The sequence below is a fragment of the Agelaius phoeniceus genome, chromosome 9, assembly GCF_051311805.1.
Source record: "Agelaius phoeniceus isolate bAgePho1 chromosome 9, bAgePho1.hap1, whole genome shotgun sequence".
Lineage (NCBI taxonomy): Eukaryota > Metazoa > Chordata > Aves > Passeriformes > Icteridae > Agelaius > Agelaius phoeniceus.
In genome coordinates this window covers 24,584,574-24,598,648 of record NC_135273.1, presented here as the reverse complement: position 1 = coordinate 24,598,648, position 14,075 = coordinate 24,584,574, and the positions used below count along the sequence as shown (strand labels likewise).

At 40.1% G+C, this 14,075-nt stretch overlaps 1 protein-coding gene across 1 annotated transcript in view; it reads right to left on the bottom strand.

Annotated features, from left to right (window-relative positions):
• CSGALNACT2 (chondroitin sulfate N-acetylgalactosaminyltransferase 2) overlaps window positions 1-14,075 on the bottom strand; it is a 32,680-nt gene that overhangs the window by 9,289 nt on the left and 9,316 nt on the right. The window contains exon 2 of the mRNA XM_054637545.2: window positions 6,521-7,753. Coding sequence (XP_054493520.2) covers window positions 6,521-7,184 — 664 coding nt within the window. The 5' untranslated portion in view covers window positions 7,185-7,753. The remainder of the gene's footprint in view (window positions 1-6,520; window positions 7,754-14,075) is intronic.

The following is a 14,075-nucleotide window of genomic DNA, read 5'->3' as shown; positions in this document are numbered from 1 at the left end:
GGCCTTTAACTTAAGGACCATCAAAGAAGGAAGTTAAACCAACAGACTCTAATTTTACACCACACAGGAAAGGACTCAAGCTCATCATTCCATATCTATACCTGAGAGTAAGAAATGATGACAGAAAAAATCCTCCAACAAAAATGCCTTACATTCATCCCATCTCTGCTTTCCTCTCACCAGCAAGAAAAAGATGTTTTATCCAGAAGAACCACAAGCTGCACCACAAACTGGCATTACATTCCAGTTAAGTGGCCACCCAGACCATAGAGAAAGTTACAAAGTGGGAAGGATGCACACCCCTGCCCTAACACAATGCATTTCCTTGCACCTGGCTGCCCTGAACTGCCCCTTCTCCAAGCCAGGCTCCTCAGCAGCTGAAATCCCTCCCAGGCCTCCCACCCAGAAAGCAGCTGGTGGCAGGCCACAGAGCAGACAAACCATACCAGTGACACAAAAGGTTTTCTTTTGTACCCAGCATTGATAGTGTCCTTTTTGTTGTCTTTTTGTGCAACTGAAATCAACACCAGACAAAGTATGCAAAGGAAGCAGCTCTCACCTTAGAGCAGCTTGGCTTTGACTGTCTCAGGAACCAGAAAGAAGGGATGGTAGAGCTTTGTGTCTCTCCCTCTGCCCAGGCAAGTATTCTCCATGTCCCCTTCCCTTTCAATACAAGAAGCAAAAGAATGTGCACACCACCTTGACCTAACTTCTTTCTCTATATCCCAGATTCCATTCACAAAGAAAGAATCCTTTCCCTAAATCTACCTCCGCGTTCCTCTGCTCCAGTCTCCATCCCCAAACCAAACCCAGTTTCATTCACTGATGTTCCCTCCTTCTGCCCAGCAGTCTCTCTTTTACAGCAAGCTCCTTACACCCCTCCCATGCTCAGCTCTGTAATCCAGCCTGTCTTGTGGACTGTGCACTGGCAGACCCAACAGACAACGTGGATGAGCACCACTGAGGGGCCGTGGGACACATGGTGTAGCAGAACGAGCTGGTCCATCACACTGGAACTCAGTGATGACTGAAGCTCTCAGCTGAGAGGCTTTTACCCTTTGAACAAAGATCTGCAATGCTCTCCTTGAAGAGACTGAAATTCACATTTATGCCTTTGTCAGCACAGAGATGCAGAAGTACCCACCACATTTTAATGCTTATTTTCAAATCATTATTAATTACAAGCACTGAAAATGGTGTTTCAAAAATATGAAAGCCCACAATGCTGAGTGCCAGAAGCAGCACAAGATTTTAAATCCCTCTCAACCCTTTTCCATTCCAACTCTTTGTGCTCCAGCACTGTAGGCTGAAAACAGCATCTTGGTTAATGGAGTAGCTGATGCACCACAGTGCTCATACATCACACTTTCATGTATTAGGCAGCAAATACTTTGTACCAGGACTCCTGGGGAAATTAATCAAATTTTATATTTTATATTTTATTATTTTCTCTGCTATCCAATAGCTGTTTACAGATAAAAATACCATTTACAACATAAGTGAAATTTTTTAAAAGCATACCAGCTGCCAATAGCTTATCTTAAATCAAACTATGAGCTTAGTCTACAACAGAAGGCTGAAGTACAGACTAAAAATTTATACACTAATTTTAAAAAAATTAAACTAAAGCAAAACCCACTGCTATAACTTCATAAAGACCTTAACATGCAAATTCAAATAGTGCCTCGCCAACATTCAATTGTTGAAATACAAGATTCCAAACTTTTGAATCTCAACATGCTACCAGAGCCACATTTCTTTTAAATAGTATTTACTCCTACAGTTATTCTCCTGCTATGAGCTAGCTTCTGTTGCTAATCTACTAATTTGAATACTTTTATGGGACTAAAGTCTCTATGCACAGAAGCCAGATTTGAGAACAGCCAGAAAAAGAACCCATATCTGGTTTACTTCTAAGTGTATTCAAGTTTTTAACACTTGGAACTGACTCATTTAATAAAACCTGTTATCTCACCTTGCAACTAGCATACACTGGCTGCCAAGCAAAAGAGAACTCCACAAGCAAAGAGGTAAAAAGCAGCAGAAATAATCTAACAGCTGCTATTCCTGCTCCATGAAGCTTTACTCCCTTTGCAGAAGTTCTGCTTCTCATCAAAAAAATTAAACATAGGAATCCTGGGGATCAGTTACTATCAAAGCCAAAAAGCTGTTCTTCTATTGCCTTGAATATTACTTGCTTTACAGCTAGCAGGAAGTGTTTGGTCCCTGGATTGCAGATGGATTTTGTGTGTACTAGAGTTCTCCACTGAAGCTCCCAGGACAGTGGCCAGTTCCTGCAGCACACAGGCAGGGGCTGTTTGCATGACCAGCAGCCCACACTGTCCTATGGATGGCAAGCACTTGGAAGCTTGCAGCATGGGAATAAAGGATTTTTACACTCCAAGGATGGGTGGGGGTGGGAAGTCTTCCTTTTCAATGATGACCTAAAGAAAGTTTCCTGATTTTCCCCAGTTTCAATTGGAAACACAGAAGCAAGCTAAATGGACCCAAACAGCACTGCTAGACATTCAATAACAAGACCTTTATTAGCAATTAGCTAATTGCCAATTAGCTTCTGAAAAGACACTAGTCCTTCTATTTTCCAACAGTTAATTTTAAATGTTTGTGCAATGGAAGAGCTTGTAATCTCTTGATTAAAAGAGCCAATTACACTGATAAATGTAAACCCAAATAAGCCAGTTACACTGATAGTGAAGTGTGTCCATGAAGGCTCCTCAAGGCTTCTCTATCACCATTCAAGACTCAATGTCACACGCTTCTGGAGAAAGGGAACAGACAGAGGTAATACTATTATCTCCTCTGAATTACTCTCCATTTCTCAAAATTATCAAGTACTGATCTCAAAGAAATCTATTTTTAATGGAGGACTATCTTAGAACATGCAGCTCAGCAATTAGGTCCATTGCTCATAATCCTAAATCCATTCATTTGTGAAAATATGTAAAATTGCATCTTTTATCCTCTCTAGGGATACTCTTCATCCAGGGGGAACAGGATACTCTTGTTTCTCATACACTTAGAACTAATGTAAACACTAAGAAAAAAAAAATACTTCAAAGGGTTTCTCAAACAGTAACTGCACAACAAGGCTTTTTTCAGGTCAAATTTTTCTTCTGCTAATATTAGAATTCTGGAAATTTCATTATGGGTTGCTACAAAGGAAAACAGGTACAGCAAACAGAGCTGAGAAATTTGCTGGTTTTCCCTTCATCAGCAGAGCAAGTCAACTGAGCTTTGTGAAAAACAATTTGAAGTTTTCAGAAAGTTATCTTTGTAGTTGTAATATACACTTAGAAATCTTTTCTTTACTTTGTGTTATTGCTCAAAGCTTGCACATAAACCATGGTGTGGTTGTGACAGATCTGCCTTATCAGAATTCCAAAGCAGATTTGGATCACTGCTCTGTTTTGCAACACTGAAAAAGTAACGTGAGTTGAGGAAGCAGTTGGCCAGAGTGCTCCCTGCTGTGGACACAGCCTCCCTGCACCACCACAGGACATCTCTGTGCAGAGCCCAGAGGCTGAGCATGCAGTGAGGCAGCTGCATCAACAGTTACATCGAGCACATACAGCAAAAATGCACAGTGGCAACAGAAAGTTGGCATCCATCAGCATGCATGTGGAACTTGTTTGGCCTGCCTAGTATTAAGAGTAATAAAAATCAGTAGATTCAGACTACCATAAGTATTGTGGGCTAATTAAGTGTACTTTTTCAGAAAAAAGTTTATTTAGGAAATTTTTATTTTTAAAACAGAAAGCACATCGATTTTAAATTCAAGTTATTAGTATTAGTTGTCTCAAGTTACTCCAATATAGATAAATCCTAAAACACAGTAAGAAAAAAGAACTTGATGTTTTTCCAAATGAAGACAATGACACTTAACTGACTGGGCAACAGAGGCAACATAAATTCTGGGAAAGAACATAAGACATATTCAGCAGACATTAAAAGACACCATTAAGTCAAATCATCTATAAGAAAAGATATTCTAAACTTACTTAAAGAGTCACCAAATTCTCCAAGGAGAGCGTAACTGAAAGTACGTATCACAAAAATTTACATGGTTCAAAGTTTAGTCTACTATTTCACAAGTCTAGGAGAAGAGCAGACATAATTCCCAGAACCAAATATTGACCTATATAAAAATAGCTTTTTGAGGTAACAAGCTTGAAGGCTTCAGAATAAAATTTTCTTGTAGCACAGTTTTGTGGGTAAGTTTTTGTATATAGATATGCAGTAGTTTTGTCCTACTAGTTAGAAGATAAAATCAACTTATCTATACTGAGCATAAAACGTGATGGTTATGTATTAACTAATGCAGTACCATGTTTTCTCTTTTGTCCCAGAAGTGAAAAAAAATAATCCACACACCAAGTTTCTCAGCCTCCAGGTTCAAATTGCACAATACTCTAGGTTTTAGTCACAAACCCCTTATTACAAAATAATTACCAACTGAAGAGGATGTAGAACTTAAATTACATGCCTCAACTGAAGCCAACTTTAAAAACTGTTTCTCTAAATGAGCAACACTAATCCAGCAACAATCTGGATGTTCTCTTAAGACAGTTACAGGACCTGTTCTGACTTCAGCTGATATCCCAACCTGCTAGGCAATTTGATCCTACCAGTTTAGGACAGCTTAAGGGACTAATATTTTATAAACAGAATGGCATCAGCTTTCCACCTGCACTTCCATCAAAAGGGGATGCACAGGCAGAGTGCTAGAGCCTGTTTACAGGGCTGCAGGGCAAGGGACCTGTGTGTACCAACACTGGCTGGGTCTGCTTCTGGAAAAACAGGGGTGGAGAAAGACATGCTAACATTCAGAAGATGCCTTTTTTTGCTGGCTAAATTAGCCAGCAGTATTTGCACATAAAAAACCCACAGAATACCCACACAACCCACAACTTCTGTCTGAAGAAAGATACTAATAGATCTAGATAACACTATGGCTGGTTGCTAACACACCCATATGCAGCATAAAAGACTTGCCTTTCCCTATAGTTCCTGTAACCCTGTGTTTGAAGTTACTGTCTTTACAGCAAAAGGGAATTAGTTTGATTTCCAAAACCAAATACTGGGGTGTGAACAGAGGCAGAGGTATGAAATGTAATTCTAAGATGCTAAAACTACTTGCTTTCTTCAATGTCTGTCATTAAAGGCAGTAGACTAAAAAATCAACAGCTATTTCAGTCATGGTAAAATAAAAATCCACTTGCTTTAGTGGATTTAGTATTGCTTTAGTACAAGCAATATCTAAAACAGCAATGGAAAAGCAGCTGAATACTTGATGTAGAAATAAAGCCCAAGAATGATAACCCCTGGAAAAAATAATAGGGTTTTAAATGAGAACTGTACTATGAGCCCAGCACAGGCTGTGTTGCATTGACACAGCTGAGTGGATTCCATGGCCTGTACCACCTTCTAGAATGAAGAAGAGTACTTGCATCAAACTTTAAACACAGTAGCTGTTAAAAACAGAGACTTTTTGCACTACAGACCAATTACATCATGTGAGACTGAAAGAACCCATTATTTCAAGGCCGATGGTACCTTTGTCCAGCATGTCTGCTTAATAATACAGATATCAGTGCTAACTTCAGAATCCCTTCTATAGTAATGGTCTTGTAACATGGTCCACCTTTTGGTCTTTAATGGCAGCATGAACTCTATTTATTACTGTAACTACGAAGAAGAGGTACTAGAGCAGTTTTTGATAATACTTATCTCCATTGCAGGAGACCATACCTTGAAAGCCACCTGTTATGGGATTTGTCACTACTGCACCTTTTAAGGGCCTAAGTGTTGAAAGTTTAACTGCTACATATGCCTTTATAATCATATGTGTTCTGCAATTAAACTTACAGGCACTGAGACAAAACTGAAAACAAAACAAGAGAACAATTGAAGGCTGCACAGCTTAGCAGACCCCATAACTGTGTACCATGAAAGGTCTATTCAGGACACCAAGTTCTTCAGCTGGCAGGCCTGGAACATAGCCTACCTCTCCCTCCAGTATGACTGTGCCAACTCTAAAAAAGTCAAATGCCTGACTATTAACTAAAAGTGGCATAGAGATAAGTGAAGAAAAACCATGTAGCTTCATCCTGGATTGCTTAACTAGTCTGGAAGGGGAGAGATGAATCCATTTCTCCCTCCCAGTGCCATCAGTTTCACTGAAATTCTTTCAGTTATTTAGTACCATGAGCAGCTGTGTCACACTGACTTTGGCCACAATCAATTACAAATGCATATGTATTTTAAGCAGATACAGCTTCCCCAGTAGACCTCTTGTGGTGAGTCCTTCTGAAATGCATTTGTTACTCCACGAAAAACACAAGATAATGAAGCAGTAATATCCTTATCATCAGAAATAAAGGCTCTTATGTGCAATTACTCTTCAAGACTCTATTCAAGTACGTAAAACATCTAAAAGTACAAACCCCATTAAATGCCTATTGTGACATTCTGCTAAGGACTAGGAAGCATGTAAACATACCTTCTACAAAATCATTTTCACTATACAGCTGCCTGTCTCCTACTCCATCATCTTCATCTTGTCCATCTTCTTCATCTGGATTATTGATAACTTCTAGGCCAGCCTCGATAACTTCCACCAACTCGTCTCGTTTATCCTTCCTAACAGGCTTCTCTTCTGGATGCCGAGTGAGCCCCATCTCCAGCTGGAATACTTTCATGGATGTGAAGCTTTCAAAAGGAATGACTCCATATTCACTAGGCAGTTTGGCCCCCACGCTCACCTCAGCTTTGTCTATCTGGGAATGAAGAAACTCTAGGAGATCATTGGATGTTTGTTCTTTGGTGCCCTGGTAGTTCATGCCATTGACCTTTGGGCTCTTTTTTTCCTGCAGGGACTTAAGTTTGTCACTCATTTCCTGAAGCTCTTGCTTTAGCTGGGCAATCTGACGTTTCAGACTGGTAGCTCGGTTTTGATAATGCTCTTCTTGTTCCTGCAAGAGAGCTTGATAGTATTCTTTACCCATGGTTTCACCTACAACACCAGGCAGAGATCCATTGCCATCTGTTTGTGGAGCACACTCCAGCAAATACATGAGCAAGACTAAACTGAATAGTAAAGCAAGGCCCACCAATAGCCAACGAGTCCTGGCTTGAATTACTAAGCCTCTTCTGGGCATTCTCATATTATTTCTGCTTCCAATCCTAAAAGATTAATTATCTGCTCTTGCTTTCCAGGGGACATCACCCCAGACTTCAAATCTTAGAGAAAAAACTCAACTGTAACAGCTACTATGAGTTCTGGTAACATAGCAGATGAGCAGCTTTGCCTTAATCAGGTGTCATTGCAGAGATGTAAATCTGAAGTTCCTGTGTCATCCATAACCATGAATGCTAAGTCTGGCTGACGCCATACAATTTGTTCAGGATTTCCTACCCCAAACAAAAAAACCTGCAAAGGTGGAGGAAGATTGAAGAAACCAGCAGGGAATCATATTCCCATTTCCTAAATCAGCCTTAGTTGAAGGAACCTAGCTTATTTGAAGTTTTGTGAAGGAAATCTGCATAAGTAATTTTGTAAGCTTTGAACAGACAGCAGTTTTCCCCCCCGACTCTGTGTGAGAGCAGTCTACAGTTTAGTAATAATAATTTTCATTGGCTAGTCCTGCTTTTCCTCTGGCACTTGAGTATTTTATTCCACTTCCCCTCCTTTCCTTGGAATCTGAGGTTTGAGTCATCAAAATGAAGACAGAACCTAAAATTAAAAGAAAGTGAATATTAGAACTGCAAAGCAGACAGTCATTTGAGAAACACATGAACAAAGTTCTAACACATGCATGCAAAAGCCTGATGGTAGAAGGAGTGATAAAGGGAGAATGAAAAAACATTTCTTTTTTTTGCATTACCTATCAGCAACTCCCTCTGACAGTGTCTGGAAAATAGTAATATGGACAGTCCAATAAAATGCATTTGTCACACAGTTAGCCAAAGCAGCAACGGTTCTTACAGTCTCATCACAGTTTATTTCACATTTGTTCTAACTCCCCCATTCCTTCTTGGGTTTTTTGCATTGTTTTACTCTGTGGGAGGAAAAAAAGATACCAACAAATCCCATGTCTTTCCTACTCCTCTAAACTACCTAAAAAAAAAAAAAATCCATGAACTATTTTGAAGCAGCAGAAGCTTGCAATTTCATTTGCTTTTACTTTAAGTAAATACCTTTCAGGGTATAACTGTTCACTCATGAATAAAGTATTATAGATTTTAATATCAAAGTTCACAGAAACCACATTTCAGATTAAGTCTAATTAAAAAGAAATTAAAATTCAACACCAATCCCTGATTGATGAAAGGGATCCTGAGATTATCCATCTGCTAATATTTCCATCTTCTGACATGGCTGGGCTAGCATGACGAGGCAGGGACCACTTCATGGGTCACACTCTTAAATGACTGACCAAACCAGCCTGGAGGGAAAGACCAGAGAAACAGCCCACAGTTATGCAAGAGGGGGATACCAACAGTCCTGCTCAGCACTGAGTCAGCTAAATGTTTTATGGGCCTCTCCAATGACAGCATAAAAGACTAAGAAGTAAGCTTAATGCATGTTAGTCTACTTTCAACATTAATAAAATACTTTCATTTAAAATTTGCTTGTATAAAATAAGTGAAGCTCATTAAAATTAACCAGGGACCTATTAGCTCCACATCCATTTTGACTGTGTTATGCAATTATGGTTTGGGGGAAGTTCTGAGACTCCCAGTTTAGTTTCACTATCCTTAGGAGACTAGGAAAAAATAGCTCACCCCCATACTCCTTCCACATGGGTTAGGCAGACTTATCTGGCACTGCCAGCTGCCACCCAGCCCAGCTTGTGCTGACCCTGAGAGTCAGTCAAGATGCCACAATGCTCCCTGTGTGTTGACAGCAAACACCTGGCACTGTGTCTCTCTGATTGAGTCTTTGTGACACTCCTCCCTTCCCACTCAGCTTCCAGCCAGGATACTGCTCCAGTGTGAATCAGGTACCCCTGATCAGTGCCATTGTCATATGCAGCATCTTCACTTGCAAGGGAGTTCCAGTTTCAAGGCCTGAAAGACTAAGTGACTTATTCATACCACCAGCAGCAATGCCTGCCACAGCCACACAAAGTTTGTAGGCATGTCAGCCACACCAAGTTTGGCAAGAGCTGCACACCTTGGAGCTGTCCAGCTGAAGTCTATAGGACTGCTCAAAGCAGTTTTTAGTATTTGTAGTGCTAAAGTCCCTGTTAATAAATCATTTACACAGATTATGCAGAAATTCTTAATACAGCAGATTCAAGGCAATTACTCATCTGAAACTGAAACTTCTGGAACTCATGGAAGGCTACTGGAGACTTGGGTACAAAATAAGTAACAGTTTTATCAGCTGAATACTAGATAACATCCTTTCAAGTCCAGACAAGCCAGAATTTAGTCACTCCTCACTGCATAAACACAATATTATATAAATGCAAGTAGAATACCTATAAAGAGTGATTAACTCCAGATGTATCCTCAGACCAGTGTCCAGATGTGATGAATCAAGGGAGACAAAAGAAAAATTCTACACGATAAAACCACTTCACAGAAATGATACAATCTCATCCCAAGCTTTCTTTAGTACAAAGATGATCATATGATGGTTTTTTACATTTCTTACTGAATTCTTGTTCTGTTAGACTGCAAGAGCTGAAGCCACAATTAATAGCATAAAGAACCATAAGTTTCTTTAAAACTCAGTAAATGCTAAACTGTACTAAAGCTACTCCAGGCAGAAGCTGACCCATCTTCAATCAGTAAAGGCATATTGAAAAATGATCAAACTATCTAACTTGAATAAAATATCAGTAACTCAAGCCCCAACTATGCTAATAGTTGTTAACTGACAAATCAATACCCCTGAAGATGGAGCATTAGTTCTAGCAGGCTTTTGTAGTCAATTCTTGCTCCACCAACAAATTGCCCTGCGCTCAACTTTGATGAGTCACTCAGTTTCTTTAGGTTTCATTCATATCTTAGAAGCAAGGGAGAACAGATCTCCTGATGTGGTATCAAGAGGACACAACGTACCAGGAGATGAAGATCCCCTCAGAGAATAGGGGCAGTGAGAGAACTCTTGCTCTTCCCACCTTTCCCACTGTGGCCCAACATTCATCATTACGGTAAGCTTGGACTGGGGAAGCCAACAGACCCCGTGGGGACTCACTGCTGGGCACCTGCAGGTTCCTGGCCCTCGCCAGGAGCACTGCACCTGCTGACAGACAGCACAGGGCTGAGCGGGGCACTGCCCTGCCCGAGGGGTGCCCAGGGAACACGTACAATGACCCCTCCTGAAGCAATGAGAACTACACCCCTTTTCCTTCTAGGCTCTAATTATCCCTTCATGAGCTGAAACCCTTGATCTCTGGGCCAGTGACAATCCTGTTAACAAGACAGCCTTTTTACAGGACAGGCAGTGCCTATTTCTGTTTGACCATCCTTTCACCATGAAGAACAGGCGTTTTTCCCACTAGAGCTTCACCGTGGCCTTTAAAGGCCAGGAATATTTGCGCAACCAGTTATGTCGAACATGAAAATTTTAAATTGCACATGGAGAACTGAATGGGTAAGTTAGCTTGCTAAAGCAGTGGGAACTGAGCCAATTGACATCTTTTTTTTTTTCCTTCAGTATTACTTCTGCTGAGGGAAGTTACCATAAAGGAGTAAGACACATTTCATCTTGAATACTTCACAGAGTGAGTGAAAGCAGCAAGAATCTTCCTTCCTCTTTTCCCATTGGAAAAGGAGAGCTTATGAGCACTCTATTTCACTATCCTCTCTTTTCAGAGAACAGAGGGGAAAAAAAGCCCTTGTTTTGCATATTTGCAACCCAAATTTGATCTGAATGTGGTCTGGCACAGCCCTACTTTAGGAATTCCAGTAACTAGTCTGTAGAACATGATTACAAGAGAAAGCAGGCTGTGAAACCCCAGAAGAAGCAAAAGCACATGGGATCCCAAAAATCACAATAGGGAAATTAATTGGGTTACATAGAACATTCTGAAGTTTATAAAAAAGGACAGTAAGATTACCTGGTAATTAGTAATCACACAGAAGTCCCTGGAATTTCAGAGCTTAAAGATTAAGTTCCAAAACTTTAAATTGCACCTGGTATTATTGCATGCTGGTATTTAACTGCCTATCAGTTTTTCAGAACTAGTCTATTTGCAGTAGTCTTCATGATCTCCAAAGAATGAGACATCTGAGGCTCATACAAGTCTTATAAAATCTGCAGGTTTTCTGGAGGCACCTGGTTGTTAATACTTTCTGCATTTCCAGGGCCTTCTGTAGATTCAACAATGGAAATGTTTCTGTTCCTTACAAAAAAGTTCACTGATTCTCTAAGCAAAGGGAATAGACCAGCATGCTAATTGAAAATGCTTTACATTTTTAGAATTATATTAGCATTCTGTTTTTGTTCCTTGTTGCAAAGGATGAGTACATCTTTCTGAAGTGAGCAAACATTGACACTTAAGGCAGTGACCTAATTCAGTATGCACCTGGCTACATGCCAGACTGTGGGGACTTTCCTTGTGTGAGCATGTTTTGCTTTTGACATGTCCTTTTCATTCAACATGCCCTAGATGGACACTGTTTAGCTGCTCATGAAATTCCAGCTGAGAGTTATTTTATTGTTCATAATTTCACCCAGATGCCACAGATATTCACTGTCTTAAGCCTCCTCCACACACATATTTCTCTTCTTGGCAAGTTACACAATGAAAACATAAGGTCCAATGTCATCCCTTGCACATTCCCTTCTTATTCTGAAGAACACTGCCACTGAGAACAGGATAGCTTGGAATGTTAGAGGAACACTGGGCACACCTTCACCTTCCCACTGGCTGAAACCAAACACAAAGCAAGTTGGGCATCAGCTGTTGCAGAAACCCCAGAGTGAAAAGGCTCAAACCATACCTTAAGCACACATCACTTCATCTCTGCTTAGACAGTCTGCTGAGGTATATCCTCAGAAAAGACAAAAGAATTTCTCCAGGGTTTTATTACACAGTTCTAGTTGAGTTAGTACTTAAGTAAGACTTGTCAGCTATTAGGAAGAAAAGAAGAGGGGAAGAAATTCACAAGAATTAACTGCTGAAGTTCTCACTTTCCATGGAAAACTAGTCAAGAATCTCACCCTCTTCACTGACCAAAAAACCCCATCTTTTTATTACAGTTCTGCCACTGGATATGCTTCCAGCTATGGCTCTGCCTCCCAAGCATACACACACAGGCACTGCTGGATGGGAGAGAAGTTAAAAGGCACTATCAAATTATGGAAAGACAACCTGCATTCAATAAAACCAATAGGAAAGTGAAAATAATCACAAAGTATTTTAGACCTTCCCAGTTTGACAATGAATTCTGAAAAACCGGAAAGTTTTGCTTGTACACATTGCAACCACTGTCCAGGGTAAGCACATACAACAAGCACAAACAGCAGCTTATTTTCAACTTCTTGAAAGTTTAGAATATGACATACTATTCCAATTCGTCCCAACACCCCCCTTTGGTTTATCAGCACTGAACTTCAGCTTTGCTTCCGTTTTGTTGCTTACCTGGTTGACACCAAAAGGAATTTTTCAAGCTACCTCTTGATTTTCATCAGTTTCCTTTGCCAAAGCCAGAGTCCCATAGGGGAAACAGGGAAACAATGATGACTGTGCACTGATCACTGAGCATCTCTCTTCATTTTTAATAGAAGACATGGGGAAAAAAAATGAACAGTCGTGAACTGTCCACATTAAAATTCTTCACAGGCTGTTCATAAAGTGCTCTGCAATAGGTAATGTCAGATATTTCTTTAATTTCTAAATAGGAGGGGAAAAAAAATCATGCCTTTGTCAAGAGGACCATTCTAGAAGTCACAGTATACCAGGAATAAGCAGTTCAGGCATGGGAACCATAGGAAAAAGTTACTTCAGTGAAGAGTGCAAGAATCACAGGATTTATTACTCAAAAAATAATATTCTCCATGCAAAGAGTTTCTCCTACAAAAAGCAACATCTTTGTTTTGCCAGCAGAAACGCTGTGCTCCAAAATACAATCAAGACCAAACCTCCACAAATTTCCTCTGCAACATTAGAGGCTGCAGTATACAGGGAAGATAAATCAGGTTTCTTATCTCCCTTGTTTCATGAGATATATCAAATCACTCTCAACACCAGGGAGAGATAAAATCAATAAAAAACCTGCCTTTTCCAAGGACCAGGTCCTGCTTATTAAATACATCTTTTCAGGATATGCAACCGAAGCAAGAGACTTTGTACTAACTTGTAAAACACAGAAACACAGAAAAGTGTAGGGTTTCATTTTAATAGCGGTGCTATAGAATCATAGCAATCAAGAACAATCCAGCAGGTCACGCTCTTTCCAGCTTGCCCAAACTCTCTCTTGCAATTTCTGCCTCAGTTTCAAGTTCCCAAGAATGGGTTTTTACAACAGCAGCACAGCCTTGGGGCTGCAGGAACGACCCATCCTGCTCATGCACCACACACCCCTTCCCTGCCCCATGCACACGGCCAAAAAATAAATCAGCTTGCCAAGCTGACAGAATAGAAAATCCTGTGGGGTTTATTGCCTCTGTTCTCAGAAAAAGCAAGCAGGAGGTGATATCCAACAACCTAGAAATGGTGGCATTTTTGCCAGGACAATGCCTGGAAAAAGTAGTCACACTGTCATGCTTGAAGGAAATATTAACTGTACTGTAGTGGTTTAAATACAATTCTTTCATGATCTACTGTGAAATAACAAGGAAAAAGAGCAACCTTTTGCTGAAGCAGTTTTATCTCCTATAAATGAGACAAGCAAGCATGTTATCTCTTGTCCTGGCATTTCTTGTTCCTAAACAAAACTAAACCCATTACGTAGTTAAGTGGACAAATAAAAGAACAGTATTATTCACATTATTTACTTTATAACTAATCCAAAGTAAGTAATGATCTTATGAATAGAAGCCCTGCTTTGGCTTCAGTGAATCCAAAGCAAGTCCAGTTGTCTGGAAAATTTTGAAT